At 53.3% G+C, this 12,185-nt stretch overlaps 5 protein-coding genes across 5 annotated transcripts; 3 read left to right on the top strand and 2 right to left on the bottom strand.

The window, feature by feature from the left end:
- Positions 1 to 324: 324 nt before the first annotated feature.
- Positions 325 to 1,290, top strand: N7496_003479 (WW domain-containing protein; the record flags this gene model as incomplete). Its single annotated transcript, XM_056696410.1, has 2 exons — positions 325 to 413; positions 483 to 1,290. The coding sequence occupies 2 exons, from the start codon at positions 325 to 327 to the stop codon at positions 1,288 to 1,290; spliced, it is 897 nt and encodes a 298-aa protein (XP_056558622.1).
- Positions 1,291 to 1,641: 351 nt separating this feature from the next.
- N7496_003480 (uncharacterized protein) lies at positions 1,642 to 2,617 on the bottom strand (the record flags this gene model as incomplete). The annotated part of the gene is made up of 3 exons (XM_056696411.1): positions 1,642 to 1,847; positions 1,956 to 2,048; positions 2,149 to 2,617. 3 exons carry the CDS (start codon positions 2,615 to 2,617, stop codon positions 1,642 to 1,644), a joined length of 768 nt encoding a protein of 255 aa, XP_056558623.1.
- Positions 2,618 to 4,134: 1,517 nt separating this feature from the next.
- On the top strand, positions 4,135 to 6,472 carry N7496_003481 (phosphate-sensing transcription factor PHO4; the record flags this gene model as incomplete). Its single annotated transcript, XM_056696412.1, has 3 exons — positions 4,135 to 4,689; positions 4,768 to 5,830; positions 5,928 to 6,472. The coding sequence occupies 3 exons, from the start codon at positions 4,135 to 4,137 to the stop codon at positions 6,470 to 6,472; spliced, it is 2,163 nt and encodes a 720-aa protein (XP_056558624.1).
- An 821-nt stretch (positions 6,473 to 7,293) lies between these two features.
- N7496_003482 (uncharacterized protein) lies at positions 7,294 to 9,505 on the bottom strand (the record flags this gene model as incomplete). Its single annotated transcript, XM_056696413.1, has 4 exons — positions 7,294 to 8,310; positions 8,370 to 9,254; positions 9,381 to 9,437; positions 9,497 to 9,505. 4 exons carry the CDS (start codon positions 9,503 to 9,505, stop codon positions 7,294 to 7,296), a joined length of 1,968 nt encoding a protein of 655 aa, XP_056558625.1.
- A 567-nt stretch (positions 9,506 to 10,072) lies between these two features.
- N7496_003483 (ubiquinol--cytochrome-c reductase subunit 2) lies at positions 10,073 to 11,745 on the top strand (the record flags this gene model as incomplete). Its single annotated transcript, XM_056696414.1, has 4 exons — positions 10,073 to 10,312; positions 10,417 to 10,591; positions 10,726 to 11,585; positions 11,650 to 11,745. The coding sequence occupies 4 exons, from the start codon at positions 10,073 to 10,075 to the stop codon at positions 11,743 to 11,745; spliced, it is 1,371 nt and encodes a 456-aa protein (XP_056558626.1).
- Between the last annotated feature and the right edge of the window lie 440 nt (positions 11,746 to 12,185).

Below are 12,185 nucleotides of genomic sequence, written 5' to 3' on the forward strand. Positions count from 1 at the left end.
AATCCTAATTCCAAATTGTATAAATGTGTTAGAATAGTGAATATGATGGTGCCTGCCAATGACGATGATATAACACTGCCACGGTGGCGCAGCCCCTCTATTGCGTAGTAGTGCCTCCCCGCGGCGCATTCGTTCCGGGCCCCGCTGAGGCCAGGGTCTCCGTATATAACACCTGCGTCGGAAGTTGGCCTCTTGGCTTTCTCTCTTCTAACCGAACCCCCCTTTGTAATCCCACCTATCCCGTCTTACAAACCTTGCTCATTCCTCTCTCAACTCTCTCTGCAAACTCAAACTCATCTCCATCCTCACATTCCTACTCGACTCATGTCCTCCTACGCCCCGCCTCCCGGCCCGCCCCCGCCGACAGTACCGGAGGGGTGGAAAGCCCAGTACGACGAGCGCTATCAGACATGGTGAGTACCAGTGCTTTTTCCAACTAGTCACAACACCCACAGAACTCTAACCCATCCTCCCCTGTCCAGGTTCTACATCAACATCGCCACGGGCAAATCACAATGGGAGCGCCCCGAAGCACCACCACCTTCTGGCCCCCCCGCGGGCCCCCCACCCATTGAACTGCCCGCCGAAGCCCTCCCAAGCGACAGAAAGCAACCTATGGCCTCGAACAATCCCTACAATCCCGTAAACAGCACCAAGGACAGCACCCCCTCCAACACCATCGACGAGGACGCCCGTCTAGCCGCCCAACTCCAAGCCGAAGAGGACTCCCGAGCCCGCGGCCAAAGTGGCGATCGCGGCGCAGCAACAGACTACTACAGCAACCCATCCTCTGGCCAAGGACAGCCCAGCTACGGCGGTCCCTCGCAAAGTCCCCTCCCCCAATCACAAAGTCCCATGCCAGAACAAAAGCGCAGCAAGGGCGGTTTCCTGAGTAAACTCATGGGCAAGAGCTCGAGCTCCTCACGGCCCCCGCCTCAGCAGCAATATGCCTCGTACCCGCAACAACAGGGACCCCCTCCCGGACAGTATTACGGGGGTGGTGGTTACCCGCCCCAGCAGGGGTATGGATATCCACAGGCCGGATATGGCGGTGGTTATGGAGGGGGATATCCCCAGCAGGGTGGGTATTACGCGCAACAGCCGCCGCGAAAGTCTGGGGGAATGGGGACTGCGGGGGCGGCGGCGTTGGGTGTCGGAGGTGGATTGTTAGGTGGGTTGTTGATTGCGGATGCGGTGGAGGATTTGGGGGATCATAATGATAACTATGATAATGGGGGTGGAGATTGGGGTGGTGGTGGTGGTGATGATTTTGGTGGAGGTGATTTCTAGTTATGATCCACCTGGGCGTTGTCTATGGGGGTTGTTTTCTTTTTTTTTGATGTTTTGATACGCTCCTTATCCCGGGATCCCCCTTATTTTACGTTTTTATGATGTACATGGATTTTGACTTTGAACGCCCGAGAAGGATTGGTTTTGCTTTTGCTTCTTTGCTTTTTGCTCTTTGGCATGGGTCTGTGACACGACGTACATAATGGATCATGTGTTTCCTCTGGGATAGTCTTATAGCTACGGGCAATGCTAGATCATCAGATATGCTAGATCATCTATCATTCAAATTCGAAGATCTGATTAAATTTTAATCTACAAGAACTTGACATATTAAACACCGATACAAGCTGGCTAACCACGCTTCCGCGCAGAGCCAGCGGCCTCTCGACCCGTCGCACCCTCGCGAGCCCCTTCAGCACTGGCCATGGGGCTGGGCGCGGTGCCGGCCATCCATCCGGCAAGATCAAAGCCACCGCCAGTCATGGCATTGGTGGTAGCACCAGTCAGAGGGGAGGCACGGGATTGCTGTTCGAATTCGGCGCGCATCTCGGGGTCCACTGTAAATGGGAGCGGGGATGGTTAGTTATAAGATAAAAGATATTCCGAACCCAGCATCTACCGTAGTGGTAGAGGCCCGGTCGAGAATTAAGGGTCGATGCACGTACTGTTCTCCATAAGCTTGGGCATTCCAAAGGTCATGGCGAGTGCCACGATAGCCATAAGAATCATCGGGTTCTTGACCAGGCTCAAGGGCGAGACTATATTCCAATCAAAGCATATTAGCCAATTGATCTCAAGAGAGATACTCTAACCCAATCTGGAGCTAAAATAGGCGGTATCAAGATTGATATCACTCACACTTAGCCCGCTCCTCGTAGAAACCCTTTCGTCCAAGAACTTTCGCCTCAACCACAACATCCGCCGCCTTCTTACCCGCAACATCAACGACATATTTCTCCGCGCCACGATTATCCCAGGGGTTACCACGGAATGTCTCCCAAACACCAAGCACCGAGCCGTCGGCCGCGATATCCACGCGGTACGGGGCAAACACGTACTCGCCGGCGCGAATGTCGAGCAGGTACGATTCGGGGTGACCGGCGGGGATGTCACGGAAGACCAGCGTAGAACCGCGAGTGAGGGAGGTGGTTAGGATGTGGGTGGGATCGCGGTCGCCGGCGCCGGCGGCGGGGAGGGTGGTGAGAGTTGCACGGGTTGTTGCGGGGAGGACATGGGGGTTTGGGAGGTGGGTGGATGGGGGGATGGAGATTGTTAGGGAGGCGGTGGCTAGGTGGCAGAGCCAGAGGAGGGCTAGGAGGACGGGCATTGTGTGTTTGCCGGTTGGGTATTTTGCCCGTGGGAGGATGAGCTTGAATTGGAGGGTTAGCTGGGTTAGTTAGTTCGTATCTTGAGGTCCAGTTGGTATTAGAGAGCTGTAGGTCAGCTGATTGTGGCCTGAGGCAGAAAATGTATGACTTGGGTATATTTTAGAGAAGACGCCGTATATGATTAGATAAGCCAACAGGATAGACGTGGAAGTAATCTGCCAAGCCGATCTCGGGATTATTTTTCTTCTGAGGTGGTCCCTGCGAGGTCTGCGAGTCTTTGGACGGGCTCCACTGTGGATGAATCTTGTCACGTTAATCTTATTCCTTTTGGGGAAGATCCAGGGCCGGGGAGGCAAAAAAAGACAGGTGGTAGAATATTCTACGGCGTCAATGCGATTATTCGTATTCTAGAATGGTTATTTCTACGAAGATCATATGAGATGGAACTGTAGAACGGGGCGTTCTTCTAGAGCGCCACCAACTCAAAAGATGACCAGCCCTGCATCGGCTAATCGACCGCCTCTAGCGCCAGAAAATGCGCAAGCAGGCTAGCAGGCTAACAGGCTAAGAGCAGGGCGGAAGTTGGAATGGCCCCCCGGCTGAAATGACCGGGGCATGGGTATACAGTAGTACACTTTAGTACAGTAGTACACTTAGTACTAGTAAGTCTGGTACGGACTGGGTACTTCGGGGGGACTTTTCTCGGGGGAATTCTCATTAAAAAAAAACTTAGCAGGCTACAATGTTACTGACTTTTGAGGTAACCAAGTGACTCTGGCTATTAACTAAGTGTGTTCGTCTCCCTCGGAAAGGTGTCCTAGTCTCCTAGGGTACGAGACTAACCCTTCACTAGGCGACAAGTCGAGTTAACGGCTCGCTACAACAAGCCGGAATGGCCCTAATAATGTTTCTAGTCTTCTAAAGTGTCTTCTAAGTACTTCCTAGGTACTTTCAAGTCTCATCCCAAAAGTCTATACGTTGTAGAGTTAAGAACAGAAGGACCATCTCGTCTTCTAGAGTCTAGAGAATAATACTAGAAAGTCCTGGACTGAATGAACGTACCGTCTCCGCCCGGCCTCATCTCAGTTTCCCAGTCTTCTCCGTACACTCCACCCTCTCGCCCACTTCCCACACTTTCACCTTCCTGTTCCTCTTCCCCCCCCCCCCCTCCTCCACCTCCTCCACCCTCTCACTCTCTCACTCTCACTTTCTCTTCCTTTCCTTCCCTTCAACTACGTCCTTCGTTATTTCCTGCTGATCTATTGAGAGATTGACGGTCGGAGAAGAGGATCACGGAGAACTACAGATAAGGGCGTAGTGTTCCTGCAACTTGAACCCCGCTCCACTCGCAATCATCCCAGCCAATCCGGCCAATCCAGTCTGTCGACTCAGTCCGGCCAACCACCAAGGAGAAAAAAGGACCCCCCCCCCCATCTCCGTCCTTCTCTTGATATCTCCCTTCTCGTGGCATTGGATTAAGGATAGACCAAAAGGTCTCTCTCTCTTTCCATCCACCATGGATCATCAACCGGCCATGACTTGGCCGGAGCAGATCCACGAGAATCAGCTTATCACGGCCCCCGGCGAAGATGAATTCTCCAACTTCCTCGAGTTCAATATGCAATTTACCGACCTCGACGGGCACGGACCAGCACAGCAGCAGTTGCAGGACCAGCAACATTCCATAGTGCCTCCTACTACGACAGGCCCCGACCAGTCCATGGCTTCAGATCCCCGGTCGCATCAGTTCACAAGCCCAATGGAAGGTCTCGCAATGGACTTTAACGGCCACGGCGCCATGCAGGCCTCTATGCAATCCCAGCCGGGTCCTATCCCGTACTCCACGCCCACCATGACTCCCGGTTTCTGCGCCCAGGACACATCGCATCAACAGCAGCACGCAATGTCGCAACAGGGTCCCTCGGCTCAACATTATCTGCAACAAGGCCAACAGATGATTCCTCCCACTCCCAACAGTATGGAGCTGCACGGCAATGCTCCCCGGTACCCGCAGCGCGTGGATGACCACTCTGATATGTACGATCGCTACTCGCGCATCAACGAGGAACAGGTATGTCTCTGCAAACCGTCAATTTTAGCCTAACCATGTAAACCCGAACTGACACCTGTTTCTTTTTCCCACGACCAGGCCTTGTACACTCCCCTGGTGTCCCCCGCCATGACTCCCTTGGAAAACCAATTCCGACTCCCTGAATACACCATCCCCGGCGAATACTTCACTCCTCTGACGTCGCCCGCGCTGGAAGCGCAAAATGCTCACACCTCTAGTAATGGCTACCAATTCCATGCGCGCCAGGTCTCGGATGTGGGCTTCGTCCCCACTACTGCGGAGGTCAACCCTCTTCCCGGAACATCTGCTCCACCTTCTCCCAGCATCATCCGCAAGACCCGCCGGCGACCTTCAGCTGCTTCCTCTCGACTTGCCGGGCGCGCGACTAAAGCCCGCCAGTCTCCTCATATCCGTGCACAGACGACGCAGACGCAGCGCACTCGGGGCAAACAACATGCACCCAGCTCGGAGGATCTCTACAATCGCATGGCCCAGGAGCTGAACAAACCGCCAAACCATGATGTGCGCTCCCTCCAGGAAAGTAGTAACGAGGGATCTGGTCAGGACTCCGTCTCCCCCGAACCCTTGCCCGACTCATTGATGCCACCACCCGCCGTTCCTCCACCTCGCAAGTCCCCCGCCATTCTCCCCCACCAGTCCTCTCAGCAATTGCCGGGCACGGCAGCCACGCCGGCTACGCTCATGCGCATTCAGCGATCTCAACATACGCAAGAGCCTTCGGATCAGTTAATGGGTCAGGCCCAGTTGGAGATTCCAGACGAGATGATGGAGGATATTTCTCTCCCAGAGGCAGCCCAGCCAGCTCTGCAGCCACGCCCTAAGATTAACCGGATCGATACGAGTGCACACAGCACTGCCAGCCCAGTCATCTCAGCCCATGGGACCCCATTGATCGAGCCCCGATCTACCCCGGCGGCCGACCGTACACCCATGTCGATTGCACCCAGTCCACGCACCATGGCGATGCCCTCACCGAGTGGGCCGGTGCCCAAGAGGTCTGATCCATCTCGGGCGTCGATATCTAGTCGGAAGCGACCTAGTGTCAGCTCCACACATGCCAGCCCGCTGTTGCGTCCGAAGATTAGTCCAAGCATTCAACCTTTGATGCGAGGTAGTGACAGTAAGTTGATTGCCTCCCTCATCATCTTCCATTCCCAAGGAAATCCCTTTATATCCTTTGAAATCCATTGCGGTACTAACAATATTTTCTCCGACAGGTTTGTCTCAAGACGCGCTCTACCTAGCTTCCAAGTCCAACTATCAGCACATTCTGGACGGCACTCTGCCCTCAGGAGTCTCCTACCCTGAGACACTCGCTGAGAATCTGAGCTCCAAGCGAACCAACCACAAGCTTGCAGAGCAGGGACGCCGGAATCGCATTAACAATGCTCTGAAGGAGATCGAGTCTCTCATTCCACCCGAGTTTATTCAGATTCGACAAGCTAAAGAGGCTGCTGCATCCGGTGCCAAGCCAGGCGACAAGGAGAAGGAGAAGCCGGCGAACCAGGCCATTAGCAAGGCCAGCGCTGTGGAGATGGCTATTGACTACATCAAGGCCTTGAAAAAGACCCTCGACGAGACTGCATCAAAATTGGCCGATGCCGAGGCCAAGCTTGCCGGTGTTAATCTCAACGACACGCCGACCAGCTCCTCACCTACAGGTGCGGTGGCCGACAAAACGTCACCCACGACCACCGACACTGCCACCACTATCACCACCAATGGCACGGGTCCAGACTCCTCAAACAAGAGTCCATCATGACCATGACCAAATTGTACACCAAAAGACCATGATTTTAGGGGCGGGATTGGGAAATTTTGTTTCATTTTATTCATTTCTTGTTCATTTTCTTTTTGTTTCTCCCTGCATACCTCGTTTTCTCTACTCAGGAAAGAAAGGTGAATCTGGGCCAGATCAACCAGGGTTTATTTGTGGCGGCTCTTTTTTTTCTTCTTCTTCTTGCAGATGTGTAATGATCTATATCTTTTTCGCTTTTGGGGGTATTTTTCGGTGGTTTGATAGCGTTGGTGTTGATTTGGTTTTTCTCGGGAGGCCGGTTTACTTTTGGAAGTATCTTTTTACTTTGGCATTTTTTCTGCCATCTTGTCGAGTCTTGTCTTGAAATATATTCAGATAGACGTGATATGTGATATATGTGTCTAAAGGTGATCGTTGTTCGTGTGAGATGTGTTTTCATATGATCATGTTGCCACATGTGCAGTTGTATTTATGATCTGGGCTCGGGCAATATAATCCATGATCGATTTGATATAAGATCTTGCAGTAGACTGCGTAGGGTTCCAACTAATATCAGGCGTTACTATTCTAGGATGCTACGTAGGCAATGCTTCAGAACGAGAATCCTCATAGCAGATCAAGACCCTACCAAGCATAGAATACAAGAAATAAGATGGCACAGAATGACACCCTCAAACATACGATGTCAGAATAATCACATATCTCGATACCCACCAATAAATCTCATCGCTCATGAAAAAAAACCGGTTACATATGCACAAGAAGAGATAGGAAAACGAACTCCCAAAGACACACAACTTTGCTTATTGTTTGCTTTGCCTGCCTCAAAAGTCCCGGAATACAGCAACCATATCATCCAAGCGAGAAACAACGCCTAACAGAATAGCCTCCATATCCCTCCACCGCTGCAACTGCTCCAATTCCCCCTCACTCAACCACTTCTCCTCATTACCCTTGACATCACTACGCTCCGTCTTATCCAAGAAATCCCGCCGAAGATTGCGCTCGAATTTAATCCGCTGCAGTGTGCGCGACATAGCCTTGTACGTGTCCTCGAGGACACTGCTGCACACACGATCCGGATCAAAGTACCAGAGGAAGATGGTCTTGGACGGCTGACGCTGCGCGTCTTTGGGGACTTCTTGGAGATCCACGAAGCCGCCCGTTTGCATGCTGGCGAGGGTTTGACGGAGGTCTTTGAAGGGGAGGAGAGATATTTCCTGGAGACGTTTTTCGTCGAGTTTGCCCTTTGCGTGGAGGACGCGGAGGACGCGGAGGGCGACGTCGCCGTAGCGCATTTCCACTAGTCGTTCTAGTTCGAGGTGTCGCAGTTTGCGGGCTAGACCGCGGAAGCCGACGCGCCATTTGATGCCGTCGGATAGTCTGACGTGGGAGGCGAGGTTGTGCGGGGCTTGTTCGAGGAGTTGGAGGTGTTGGTTTATCTCGTAGGCGCGGCTGATTTCGTTGTCGGCGTTGTCTTCTTCGTCGTCGTGGTGGTCGCCGTTTACTCCGTTCTCGAGGGGCCGCTTGCCCCGGCGGTTTAGAGGCTCCGAGGCTGGGTGTAAGGGGCCCATACAGGATGATAGATCTAGGGTGGGATCGACGTCGTTGACGATCTTGTATGTCTCGATTGGGAGGGAGAATTGTTCGCCTTCCTCGCCTTCGCGGGGGATCTCGGTGGTGTCGCGACAGCGTTTGGTGACGTATTCGATGCGACGGAGGAGAGTTTCGTAAACCTCTGCTGTGGCGGGGAGAGCGTTGTGCTCGGCCATTTCGACGAAGCGGGCGTTTCGTAGAGCCACGTCTAGCTTTTCGTAGTTGACTCGAAGGACCAGTCCAGGCTGGGAATGCCAGTTAGCTTTAGGATAGAGTGCCGTGGGGGAAAAAAGCGAATGCTCACCTCCATCGGGATATTGTCAAACCCATCTTCATCCTCGGACCAGTCGTTCTCCTCATCTTCGTCTGCATGGTTACCATTTGCGCCGTTCTGGTCCGTTTGAGGCCACTTGCTCGCGGACTCGGAGGTGCCATTGGCAAACTTTCTCTTCACACCGCGAGGCATGCCATTAACCATCCAAGCTTCTGAGAGATCGCCGTCTGTGCGTTCCCTAAGGATTTCTTCGGTCTTTAGAAGCAATTCCTCTGTCAGCCTCTTTCCCTTGAGAAGCTTGATATCGGATCGATTTGAAGCCGCCTTGTGAGCCTCGATGTAGTTGTCTTCGGGGCTTTGGAAGTGCGCATCTTTAACCCGTAGAATGTAACCATGCGACGCAAGTGCTTTTAGGGTGGAGTGCAGTGGTGCCGGTTTCTGGTGGACCTCTTCAGCATGGTTCCCATTGGTACCATTGGTTTCTTCTTCCGCTTGCTGGTCAAAGTCTTGAGCTTCTTCCTCCTGCTCTTCAACCTGTTGCTCCTCCTGCTCCTCATCCTTGACAACGCCATTTGTGGTCTCGGACTTCAGATATCGCAGATCGGGGAGCGTTTCGAGGTGTGTGATGGGCGCATGCCCCAGGTACAAGATGGTTTCCATAACTCGAGCTGCATATTCGCCGAGTCGACTCTCGACCAACTGAATGATCTTGCCGGAGCGCACGAGATAGTACGCAGCCTGCGGGTTCGCGGCATAGTAGGTGTTGCCGTCTTCGAGGGAGGTAAAGTGGTAGACGAGGTGGTGTTGGATCATAGCCACCAATCCATGGTGTAGCTGGCGATCGGTCAAGCGGGAGTAGAACTTGAGACGGGGCAGTGGCAGCCGCTCATAGCGCTGGAGGGTTGTGAAGATTCGCTGTGAAACGTTGAATCTCTCATCAGTTCTGGATCTTCATGAAACGGGTTGGTTTTCAATGCTGCTGTCCAGAATTTTGCTCCGCGCAGCTGAAAATCCATCATCGTAGAGCCGGATTTCACTCACCGCGAAAAGCTCGCCAAACTGGTCCTCGATAAGGAGCGCGCAGAGCTCCGCGGCGTACTATGCAACTTATGCGTCAGTGCTGATCGTATGAGGGGCTGAGCGGGGTAAACGCGAACCTGCGACATCGTCATGGCGCAGATGCAAATGTGGCCGTCCTCCAGTCCTCACGAGAGGCGATTGAGGTCACCGCAAAAGATTCATGGGGAGGAGGGGTGGAAGTGCTGTGCTGCTGTCGAAGTAACTTGACGAGCAACTTTTTGCTTATCAGTCACGTGATATGGGTCAGGTGACCAGGATGAACATCGGGGAATTAAGGATGAGAATATAATGAGAATATACAACGCCACAGAACGGATGAGAGGATTCAATGATCATAGCATTACAAAACTAGCTCAATTAGTTGATTCCAATCATTTGTTAATCTCTATATTCATAAATAGTTCTACCATCACCAAAATATCACCATATACAAGCAGGGCAGAAAAGATATTCCGGTTCCGTCCGACTCGTCACTTCAGCCAATCAGCAGCGGAGTAATCAACCCGCCCCGACATCTTGAAGCTTTTCGTAACCCGACTGCTTCCCTCTCCTCCCCCATCCGAGAACCCCCCTCCCTTCAATTGTCCTCCCCTCCTCAACCCTTCTGGGTTTCTATTTATCTTCTCTCCTCCTCCAATTGCTCCCGGTGCACAATGCTGTCGCGGTCCTCCCTCAGCCGAAATGCGCCGCGTGCGCTCTCCGCCGGCCGTCGGGCCATGGCCTCTGCTGCCAACCCGTCTTTCCAGTACGATGTCACCGAGGCCGCCGGCGTGAAGGTTGCCAACCGTGAGGTTGCTGGCCCTACCGGTACTCTGGCCCTTGTCGCCAAGGCTGGTTCTCGTTACCAGCCCTTCCCCGGCTTCGCCGATGCCCTCGAGAAGTTCGCTTTCAAGGTTCGTTGTGGTGGTATCAACCGCAAGCCGATCCCCGGACCCCCATCCCAATTCGATCATCTCCAGGGCTCTTCTCCCAATGCTAACGTTAACCAATTGAACAGACTACTCTCAAGCGTTCGGCACTGCGGATCACTCGTGAGGTTGAGCTGCTGGGCGGTGAGATCTCGTCGACACACTCGCGCGAAAACGTCGTTCTCCGTGCCAAGTTCCTGGCCAACGACCTCCCATACTTCACAGAGCTGTTGGCCGAGGTTGCCAGCCAACCCAAGTTCGCTGGTGAGTTGGATCCAGCCCCATTGGCGATGGCAATTGCGAAAACAGGATAAGAAGATATTGGCAGAATGGCAGCCGAAGTTATACTTGGGGAAACCTTTGATACTAACATGATTTTTTTTTTCTTTCTTGTCTAGACCACGAGCTGAGCGAGGTCGTCAGCTACCTCCTCAAGTACAACCAGCAGGCCGCTTTCGCCAACCCCGAGAACGTTGCTCTTGATGCCGCTCACGGTGTCGCTTTCCACCGTGGCCTGGGCTCCCCCGTCACCCCCTCTCCTTCTTCCCCCTACGAGAAGTACCTCTCTGCCGATGCCCTGGCTGAGTTCGCCAAGGACGCCTACGCCAAGTCCAACGTTGCTCTCGTTGCCACCGGCCCCAACTCCGCCGATGTCAACAAGTGGGTCGGTCAGTTCTTCAAGGACCTCCCCACCGGCACCACCGCCGGCCAGTACAAGGTTCAGCCCTCCGAGGCCAGCAAGTACTTCGGTGGTGAGCAGCGCATCGCCTCCAAGACCGGTAACGCCGTTGTGATCGCCTTCCCCGGCTCCAGCGCCTTCGGCACCGCCGGTTACAAGGCCGAGGCTTCCGTTCTCGCCGCTCTGCTCGGCGGCGAGTCCACCATCAAGTGGACTCCCGGTTTCTCTCTCCTGTCCCAGGCCACCAAGGGCTTCAACCAGCTCAACGTGTCCACCAAGAACCTCGCCTACTCTGACGCTGGTCTCTTCACCGTCACTCTCTCCGGCCAGGCTGAGCAGGTTGGTGCCGCCAGCAAGAACGTCGTCGATGCTCTCAAGAAGGCCGCCGCCGGCGAGGTCTCCAGCGAGGACATCAAGAAGGCCGCCGCTCTGGCCAAGTTCCGTGCTCTGGAGTCCGTCCAGACTCTCGAGACCGGCCTCGAGGCTACCGGCTCTGGTCTGATCCACGGTGCCAAGCCCTACCAGATTGGCGAGATTGCCCAGGCCATCGAGAAGGTCACTGAGCAGCAGGTCAAGGAGGTATGTCAATCCCGTTTATCCCGTTTATCACTTTTTTTCTTTCAATACTAACTCTTTCTTCCAGGTTGCCAAGTCCTTCCTCACCGGCAAGGCCACCCTCGTCAGCGTCGGTGACGTCTTCCAGCTTCCCTACGCTGAGGACCTCGGCCTGACCGTTTAAACCCCCTTGTATACCATACAGCCCTAGATCGAGGGAAAAGCGTGTTTTCCTCGTTTGGATTTGATGTGATCACCTGTGCCTAGATTCTTTGCCAATATCTCCTTTGTTGTTCAGGGTGTAGTTGACTGTAATACAAACAATTGTACCTTATTCAGTTTTATCTGACTCGTTTGCCTGTGGTATTGAGTGTAGGTGACGTGACTTGCTTCGTATATTTGTAAGATTAGTATGTTCACGTTGGCAGCTTCCTTTTCTAGCTGTTGCTTTTCTTATTGTACCACAGACTTTTAGAAGTTGATATCAACACATTCTTAAGCACTTTCTATATATCAACAAAGAAACTTATCTGTGGGCGTTATAAAGAGAGCAATGGCAGCCAATAAGCTCTTTTAGGCAAAAATCCCCAACCCTACACAAAAGTGTGGCTTGCCCAATGACAA

This window comes from Penicillium cataractarum, assembly GCF_028827025.1.
Source record: "Penicillium cataractarum strain IBT 29864 chromosome Unknown utg000002l, whole genome shotgun sequence".
Classification (NCBI taxonomy): domain Eukaryota; kingdom Fungi; phylum Ascomycota; class Eurotiomycetes; order Eurotiales; family Aspergillaceae; genus Penicillium; species Penicillium cataractarum.